The sequence below is a fragment of the Garra rufa genome, chromosome 21 (assembly GCF_049309525.1).
Source record: "Garra rufa chromosome 21, GarRuf1.0, whole genome shotgun sequence".
Lineage (NCBI taxonomy): Eukaryota > Metazoa > Chordata > Actinopteri > Cypriniformes > Cyprinidae > Garra > Garra rufa.
Genome location: NC_133381.1, coordinates 24752557 through 24762506, shown reverse-complemented (window position 1 = coordinate 24762506; position 9950 = coordinate 24752557). Strand labels below are relative to the sequence as shown.

General features: G+C 35.5%; 1 protein-coding gene across 1 annotated transcript; it reads left to right on the top strand.

The window, feature by feature from the left end:
- The first annotated feature begins 233 nt into the window (after nucleotides 1–233).
- nipal3 (NIPA like domain containing 3) lies at nucleotides 234–6966 on the top strand. Its single transcript, XM_073827055.1, has 11 exons — nucleotides 234–434; nucleotides 726–794; nucleotides 1014–1185; nucleotides 2428–2487; nucleotides 2750–2895; nucleotides 3012–3108; nucleotides 3317–3452; nucleotides 3549–3637; nucleotides 3746–3809; nucleotides 5563–5657; nucleotides 5745–6966. The coding sequence occupies exons 1-11, from the start codon at nucleotides 363–365 to the stop codon at nucleotides 5900–5902; spliced, it is 1158 nt and encodes a 385-aa protein (XP_073683156.1). The 5' UTR covers nucleotides 234–362; the 3' UTR covers nucleotides 5903–6966.
- Nucleotides 6967–9950: the final 2984 nt, after the last annotated feature.

The window sequence follows — 9950 nt, the reverse complement described above, 5'->3', positions numbered from 1 at the left end:
ACCAAACCACAAAACAACCAAGTCTCATCAACATCAGAATATTTAGAAACATGAAACATGAAACATTTTAATATAAATTTCCTTAACCTCATTGGATGTCATTTTTCATTTTATTATTACTATTTTACTATTATTATGTTGCATAGAATGCGTGCCTCATCACATTTTTCAAACTCGACGTCACACAGAACGTGTGTACAACGTCACAAGTCACTTGACAGGTGTACCCGGAAGGAACGGCGTTTCGAAAATGGCGATGCGCGCAAGCCGCAGCCAAAACAGAGGAAACTAGAGCTGACTTCAATTCAAGTCCCGACTGGACCGAGCTGCGAGACGGGCTCGGTGATGTGTGTATAACGGGAATGTCATCTGATTTAAGGATGAACGGCTTGAGGATGGCACGAGAGGACGGTGTGACGGGAGACTCCTACACCGTGAGTCTATGACATGATGTTTGGAGTAAAAACCAATCTAGAAATACAAAACAAAACTCTTTTTTATGAGTGTAACCATTTTGTTCTCTGTAATTTAATTTAGTTCCTGTTATATACTTTCTTATATACACAGGAAGGTCTTGTTGAAGTAACGTTAAACGTCTATAAATTATATACTGTCCGCATGGCTTCAAGATGATTTATGTGTTCTGTGTTTTATTTCTATGTTGTAAACAATTATCCTGTCCATGGGTGACACTTCAAAGTCTTGTCTCTGTGATTTACACACAGGAAAACCTCATTGGAACATTGTTAGCTATCTTTGGAAACCTGTTGGTCAGCATCTCAGTCAGCATTCAGGTAAGTGTGTATTTGCAGCCTACATTTATAATTGCATTGTGATTCAGGGTCAGGGTGTGTTCAGGTTACACCCTGTCAGGTGAAAGTCAGCCACTTTTATTTACTTCTCAACATCTTGTACTAGAACCCAGCTGTTGTTTGTTACAGTATCTAAGGGAGTAAGTTCAATAAGAAGGTGTACAAGACAAACACACGTCATCATGATGTTTTCTCTTGCAGAAACAAAGTCATGTGACGTTGGCGGGAAATAAAGACCCGAGGCAGTACTACTACACTAAGACCTGGTGGTCTGGCCTGATGCTGATGGTTCTGGGCGAAGGCGCCCTGTTTGTGTCTTATGCATTTGCACCGCTCTCTCTCATAGCGCCGCTTAATGCTGTGTCTGTCATATGTAGGTATTCATAATGTGTAATACTGTAATATCTGTAATTACTATGTAATACAGCTCTGAAGTGTGTTATTCATCATGATAATATTATAGCTTTATAGTTTTATTACAGATAATAGTATTAGTTTTTAACCAAATTTATAGTTTGATGTGTATTTTTGACATTTTAATTTTTTTCTTTAAATACACTTCCAGTCAATAGTTTATGAACAGTAAGATTTTTTTTAAAGAAGTCTCTTTTGCTCATCAAGTCTGCATTTATTTGATTCAAAGAATGGCAAAAGCAGTAATATTGTGAAATATTTTTACTATTTCAAATAACTGCTTTCTATTTGAATATATTTTAACATTTAATTTATTCCTGTGATCAAAGCAACATTTTTAGCATCATTACTCCAGTCTTCAGTGTCATTCTAGTCATTCTAGTCATTCTAATATGCTGATTTGCTTTTCAAGAAACATTTTTATTATTATTATTAGCAATATTTAAAACAGTTGAGTAAATTTTTTCCCCTTTTTTTCCTTTGATGAATAGAAAGATCCAAAGACCAGCATTTGAAAAAAAACAAACAAAAAAAAAAAAAGCTTTTGAAACATTATACACTATACAATTTAAAGGCTTAGAGTCTGTGCAATTTTTTTTGGGCAAAGAAATTATTACTTTTATTTAGCAATGATGCTTTAATTTGATTAAAAGTAATGATAAAGATATTCATAATGTTACAAAAGATTTCTATTTCAGATAAATGCTGATAAATTTCTGAACGTTATATTCATTGAAGTAACCTTACAAAATTCTACCCAGCTGTTTTCAACATAATAATATTTTTTTTGAGCAGCAAATCAGAAAATTACAATGATTTCTGAAGGATCATGTGACTAGAGTAATGATGCTAAAAATCAGCTTTGAAATCACAGGAATAAATTGGATTCTAAAATACATTTAAAAAGAAATCAGTTATTTTAAATATTTTAAATATTAAAACATTTTACAGTTTATGCTGTACTTTGGGTAAAATAAATGCAGGCTTGGTGAGCAGAAGACACTTTAAAAAACATTAAAAGTCTTAATGTTCAAAAACTTTTGACTGGTAGCGTATGTCTGTTTTTAATTTTTATTTCAGTTTTATTTTTTTAGTATATCACGTTAAATTAAACGAATATGATAAATGTTTCAACTAGTATAAAATTGTATTTTATTTTATTTCAAGTAACAACCAGTGGTTTGTGTTTTGGTCTTCACAGCAAGCGCCATCTTGGGTTTCCTGTTTTTGCGGGAAAAGTGGAAGCCACAGGAATTCTTGAGTAAGTTCTGCTCATCTTTGTCAGCACATATAAAGAAATTAAAGAAACTAAATTCTGATAAATCATACTAATTGCTTTCAGTTACATAACTCACTTAAGTAGCGCTGGCTTTGATGTGCCAGCTGTATGTTCTCAGCTATTTATTCAAAAGATTAAGGCCACGAGTTGCTAAGCAACAAGTAACTACTTGTTAATATATTGCATTAGTAAAACAATAATTTAAATGCAGAACAGTATAACATCCCTATGCTTGTCTTTGTAGAGCGCTACATCTTGACTTTCCTGGGCTGTGCCTTGACGGCAGGCGGTACTTATCTCTTTGTGACGTTTGGACCGAACTCCCATGAGAAGCTAAATGCGGAGAATATAGTAAAACATGTTATCGGCTGGCCCTTCCTCTTATACCTGGTAATACACACCCTCATGTTTTAGGAAGTTATTGTGTGATTCCAAATTCCAAATGGCTTTTAGAGTGCACATTATTTTTGACAGGTAGAAAATTTTGGATTATGTTTATTTTCCAGCTCCTGGGGATCATCACATTCTGTCTAGTGCTGTATTTCTATAAACAGCGGAATGCTAACTACCTCGTCCTGATTCTGCTGCTGGTGGCACTACTTGGTAGGATGATAACACAACATTTGTTGTTTGTAGAGCCCATTGTGTGCATGAAACATTACTCAAAGTGTTCTACAAGCAGTGTTTGTTTTGCAAAGTAGCTCTCTTGACAAGGAAGGAATGCGTAGATTAACTAGTCTATTTTGCCCTCATAAATGTACTAGAGACCAAATTAATGGAGTTGACCTTACCCTTGAACTATGTCCTTTAGGTTCAGTGACTGTAATTACAGTGAAGGCGGTTTCAGGGATGATTGTGCTTAGCGTCGTGGGTCCTCTACAGTTATCCTATCCCATATTCTATGTCATGTTTGTCAGCATGGTGGCAACCATTGTCTTTCAAGCATCGTAAGTTGTTTTTTGTTGTATTGATGTTTCGTTGAAGGTCAATTAGCTTAGAGTGGAATACTATATGTTTTAATCTGAATTTGCTTTCTTTATTAGATTTCTAGCACAGGCATCTCACCTGTATGATTCCTCCATCATCGCATGTGTGAATTACATTTTCTGCACAACATTTGCAATTGTGGCAGGTAGGACTCTTTCTCTAATTTCTTTCTCTATCTCTGTCCCTAAAGATGACAGTGTTGTCTTCATTTTGTGTTAGCGGCCTCATTCTCATTCTGTTTCTTTTAAAACAGGGGCCATATTTTATGAGGAGTTTAACCATGAAGACGTTCTGCACATATGCATGTTTCTTTTGGGGTAGGTTTTATGATGCATTCTCAGTACACACACTACTATTTTGGGCTGCCCCTTGATAGTCGACCAAAATTTTATTAGCCTCTTAGTCTCAGAAAAAAAATGTAAATATCCTGGATATAATATAATAAAATAATAGTTGAATTTCTAAAAATGACCCTGTTCAAAAGTTTACATACGCTTGATTCTTAATACTATGTTGTTACCTGAATGATCCACAGCTGTTTTTTTTTTTTTTGTTTGGTGATGGTTGTTCATAAGTTCCTTGTTTGTCCTGCACAGTTAAACAACCCTCTGTACTTCAGAAAAATCTTTCAGGTCCCACAAATTCTTTGGTTTTTCAGCATTTTTGTGTATTTGAACCCTTTCCAACAATGACTGTATGATTTTGAGATCCATCTTTTCACACTGAGGACAACTGAGGGACTCATATGCAGTATATATAGAGAAGTATCAAATGCTCACTGATGCTCCAGAAGGAAAAACGATGCATTAAGAGTGTAAACTGTTCAGCAGATTGAAGATTATGTAAATTTTCTTATTTTGCCTAAATATAATTTTTTTTAAACTGCCTTTTAGAAGCTACAACAGCTACCTACATGTTTCCCAGAAAATAAGTTAAATCCTGATCTTCAAATTCAAAAAGTTCACCCCTCGCCTCTTAATGCATCGTTTTTTCTTTCTGAAGCATCAGTGAGCGTTTGAACCTTCTGTAATAGTTACATATGAGTCCCTCAGTTGTATGATGTATGATTCTATTATTATTACACTCAAAATCATACAGTCATTGTTGGAAAGGGTTCAAATACACAAAAATGCTGAAAAAACAAAGAATTTGTGAGACCCAAAGGATTTTTCTGAAGAACAGCAGGCAGTTTAACTGTTCAGGACAAACAAGGGACTCATGAACAACTATCACTAAAAAAAACATGAATGAACATGAATGGATCATTCAGGTGACAACACAGTATTAAGAATCAAGGGGGTTTAAACTTTTGAACAGGTAATTTTTATAAATTCATCTATTATTTTCTCTTGTCTTTTATGTCAAATATCTTATTCAGGTCAGTACTAAATAAAAAATAACATGTTTTTGTTAATCCCTTGTATTTTGGTAAAATAATTAACCTTTTGCAGATTCTGCAAAATAAACTTTTCAGAACTTATTCTAATATGCCGATTTGGAGCTAAAGAAATGTTTCTTATCATTATCAATGTGGAAAGCACTGCTTTATAATATTTTTGTGGAAGACCTGATGGGTTGTTTTCACAATTCTTTTACTAGAATTGTTTTTAATAATGTAGAAGTGTTTATTGTCACTTTTGATTTAATAAATCCTTGCTGAATTTTCAACAAAAAAACTACTGACACTTACAAACTTTTGAATGGCGGTATATAATTTGCAAAATTACACAATTTAATCATTTGTGAAAAGACTTATTATTAATATTTTTTGTTTTAAAAGGGCCTGAATGTGTTCATGCAATAACTATGAAAACATAAGTATTTTTATCAATTAACAGCCTAAATTTTCACATTCAATTCATCAAGGTGGAAATGCTTACTGTACTTCTACTATGTGACTACCATGTAGTACTATGTGATACTCTGTAACACATCCATGTGAGGAAGAGAAATATCTGGCCATGAAATTCCACACAAGTTTGTTTTATTAGCTGTAACAGTGACTAACAGACGAGTAGTGAGGCCCTTGGAATCTAAGATTTAACATTAGTCTTTATAATATTCCTGCAGGTGTGCTATATGCTTTCTTGGTGTGTTCCTGATCACTAAAAACAAGAGGAAGGCCAAAGCCTTTGAGCCATATGTCACTATGGACATGGCAAAGGGTAAGACTTCTTAATAATTTCTGTCAGCAACCCAAACAAATAATCATCCTATTAGATTAAAAACATCTTATATTTCTTTTAACACAGGCGTTCCAACCATTCACAACAAAGGCTGGGCCGTGCAGCCCGATTATAATGGCTCTTTTTCTTACGGAGCACTGGAAAACAACGATAGCGCGGCTCCTGTGACACTTCCAGTGGACCAAGAACTGTCCGTCTCTCCTTCAGAGCTGAAGAAAGACTGAGCGGGAAATGTGTCTGAAGTGCAACTAAGACTGATTTGACTTGAGAAACGCTACTGTGTGTTTAAGCAATACTGAATTGCTTATTGACTGCACTTCTAGAGCACAGTTCTGGAATATTGGATCATTCTAGACCTTCTGTATTCATCTCTGATCCTGAGCCAGGAAACCAAGCTATAACAGACTTACTGTATGCTAGAATACAAATAAGGACTTTAACTGGTGGCGTTGATTTTAACTTAAGACATTGGCATGTTGTCTTTGTATGATACTCATATCTATAATCATGCCTTAAATGTGCTGACTGACATTTTGATCACTCCCGGTTTTATCAAAGTCACGAAGCTAATATTACTAACCTGGGAATCTAAATATACCTCAAAAGATATTTTGGATTCTGCTTCTGCTTTGTTCCAGAGATACTACAGCCAGTTTAGCTTTATCAACCGAAGGCCAAAGAGTAATGTAAATTGCACAATTCCAAGGTAGTTATATACAAATATATATTTGGTAATGGCTCAAATTACTGTATTCTCAAGCTCATATGCACTGTTCTCTCATTTTCCGTTTTGAAGTCAGGTCTGAATGTCTGCTGTGCCTGTTATTTATTCCATGTGCTTGTCTGAGGCATACCAAATAGACATTTCTGTACAAATCTGCATGTTTGTAGGTATTACATTAGATATCAGAATACTGCTGGTGGTTAAAATGTACAAATGCCTTCTGTAAAACCTGTATTTTATCATAAATACCATTGCTTAATATGGTAAAAATGTTTTGGTGTCTTTTAACACAAGTACTTACAGAGACACCATTGTTGAAAGATATTGGGAAACTTGACTAGTTATGTTTAAGTGCAATTACTACTGTGTTGAGAGTTAATTTTAAGAAATAAGTTTTTTTTAAACTTAATATTGGTTATTCTATTACAACCATTCCACAAGGACAATCATAATGCCTTTAATCAAAGAAAATAATGAAAAAAGCCCAAGCTTCAGTCTGCATTATGTGTTGTTAGTTAGCATGGTACAAATCCTGTTGAACCAATAATACACACCTTATAATAACTATGTTTTTTTAATCTTATACAGTGGGTTCAGATTCATACCCCCTTAAATGTTTCACTCTTTGTTATATTGCAGCCATTTGCTGAAATAATTTAAGTTCATTTTTTTTCCTCATTAATGTACACACAGCACCCCATATTGACAGAAAAAAACAGAATTGTTGACATTTTTGCAGATTTATTACAAAAGAAAAACTGAAATATCACAAGTCCTAAGTATTGAGACCCTTTGCTGTGACACATATATTTAAGTCAGGTGCTGTCCATTTCTTCTGATCATCCTTGAGATGATTCTACACCTTCATTTGAGTCCAGCTGTGTTTGATTATACTGATTGGACTTGATTAGGAAAGCCACACACCTGTCTATATAAGACCTTACAGCTCACAATGCATGTCAGCCAAGGTTACAAAAAAAAAATTCTACTGCACTTAACCCCTTAACTGTCACCCCCATTTTTTAAAATAGGCATAAAAGTGCACTATCCAAACTTCAATTGTTGTAATCCATGAACACTTTGGAATACAGATCTAAGGTTGGTCTCTTTTTAAAGAAGACAATCAGCAGATTATTGCGGAAGTGGAATTTTTTCAAAAAAATAAAGTATCAACAAATTATAGAAGTTTAAATTTACTGTAAACAAAATGCACTGTACAATTTTTATTATATTTTATATAAAATACATATTTTACATAACAGGTTTTATCCTACATTTGATATAAAATTGAAGCCTTACATCTAAATAAGTTATGTTCCAAATTTGAAGTTGATATGAAAAAAATGAAGGTCCCTGTCAAAGTTTGTTTAGGGTGTTATACCACAAACAGCCACCGGGTGCCATACAAATGCCATTTATATTTTTTCTGTCACAAAAGTCTAAATTTTTCTGAAAATTTTTATTCAATCACAAAATAACCACCAAATATGCAATTCTGAGACACAGACCTTTCCAATGATATGTTTTTTGTCAAGATTGTAAAAAGTTGTGATTCTAAAAGACCGTAATGCATTTTGTAATATGACACCGCTAAGGGGGAGGAGACCGCCAAATGATTTTAAAGTAACATTTCCATGGTAACGCAATGTCCAAATTCAAAATAGTTTTCACTGGATGATTCTTCAGCTTCTAAGCTTTCAAATGATATATAATTTATGATGGTTACAAAAAAATTTGATAGAGAAAAAGGACAACGGAAAAAAGAGCGCCAAGTGTCCCACAGGTGGGACGGTGACAGTTAAGGGGTTAAGGTTCCTAAGAGCACAGTGGCCTCCATAATACTTAAATGGAAGACGTTTGGGACGACCAGAACCCTTCCTAGAGCTGGCCGTCCGGCCAAACTGAGCTATCGGGGGAGAAGAGCCTTGGTGAGAAAGGTAAAGAAGAACCCAAAGATCACTGTGGCTGAGCTCCAGAGATGCAGTCGGGAGATAGGAGAAAGTTGTAGAAAGTCAACCATCACTGCAGCCCTCCACCAGTCGGGGCTTTATGGCAGAGTGGCCCAATGGAAGCCTCTCCTCAGTGCAAGACACATGAAAGCCTGCATGAGTTTGCTAAAAAAACACCTGAAGGACACCAAGATGGTGAGAAATAAGATTCTCTGGTCTGATGAGACTAAGAACTTTTTTGGCCTTAATTCTAAACGGTATGTGTGGAGAAAACCAGGCACTGCTCATCACCTGTCCAATACAGTCCCAACAGTGAAGCATGGTGGTGGCAGCATCATGCTGTGGGGGTGTTTTTCAGCTGCAGGGACAGGACAACTGGTTGCAATCGAGGGAAAGATGAATGTGGCCAAGTACAGGGATATCCTGGACGAAAACCTTCTTCAGAGTGCTCAGGACCTCAGACTGGGCCAAAGGTTTACCTTCCAACAAGACAATGACCCTAAGCACACAGCTAAAAGAACGAAGGAGTGGCTTCACAACAACTCCGTGACTGTTCTTGAACGGCCCAGCCAGAGCCCTGACTTAAACCCAATTGAGCATCTCTGGAGAGACCTAAAAATGGCTGTCCACCAACGTTTACCATCCAACCTGACAGAACTGGAGAGGATCTGCTAGGAGGAATGGCAGAGGATCCCCAAATCCAGGTGTGAAAAACTTGTTGCATCTTTCCCAAAAAGACTCATGGCTGTATTAGATCAAAAGGGTCTGAATACTTAGGACCATGTGATATTTCAGTTTTTCTTTTTTTAATAAATCTGCAAAAATGTCAACAATTCTGTGTTTTTCTGTCAATGTGGGGTGCTGTGTGTACATTTAATGAGGAAAAAAAATGAACTTAAATGATTTCAGTAAACGGCTGCAATATAACAAAGAGTGAAACATTTAAGGGGGTCTGAATACTTTCCGTACCCACTGTAACATTGGTCAGCTATAAAGTACTAGTATATTTCAATGTATTAAAGCCTTTACTCTGAGTCATATTGCTGTGGACTGCTGCATAAGAGTATTAAGTTGAAAGATTATTGTTAGTATCTCAAAGACTGATTTAGATTTGGTTTTAATTTAAGGGTATTGTTGTTTTATTAATATCGTTATCCGTGTACCTTGTATCAAGGACCTTTTCTGTATTTCTAGGGTGCAGTCAAGATAACAACAGGCGGTCGAATTAATTATTAGTGGTCTCGACAGCGGGTGAACACATTTAATGACCATTTTGACAGTCGTTTTATCTTACTTATATACTGCTATATGAAGGCAAGCAGTTGCGTCGAATAAAATGTTTATCTTAGACAGTAGTTTTTAAATTCAAACGTTCAAAATCAGTTAATTCATGTGGTAAAAATGAATATGTCAAAGACAAACCATAACGCATTCTGATGTGACACACCAAACAAGGCAGGTTGAGTCCTCTGTCACACGTCATCAATCCCTGCTGTCAATCTTCCGCGAACTCGAATCCCATTGGCTGATTATGAGATAAACCTGTATGTCATTGGTCATTCCTCACTGTCACTTGTCGTTTTGATAGCATACGACGAA

What these genes read in the sequence shown, in the direction of transcription:
- nipal3 (XM_073827055.1), top strand. Translation starts at nt 363, where the DNA reads ATGTCATCTGATTTAAGGATGAACGGCTTGAGGATGGCACGAGAGGAC. An exon ending in TAATGCTGTGTCTGTCATAT is followed by an intron (nt 1,186 to 2,427) that starts GTAGGTATTCAT and finishes TGGTCTTCACAG; the next exon opens with CAAGCGCCATCTTGGGTTTC. An exon ending in AACATTTGCAATTGTGGCAG is followed by an intron (nt 3,638 to 3,745) that starts GTAGGACTCTTT and finishes CTTTTAAAACAG; the next exon opens with GGGCCATATTTTATGAGGAG.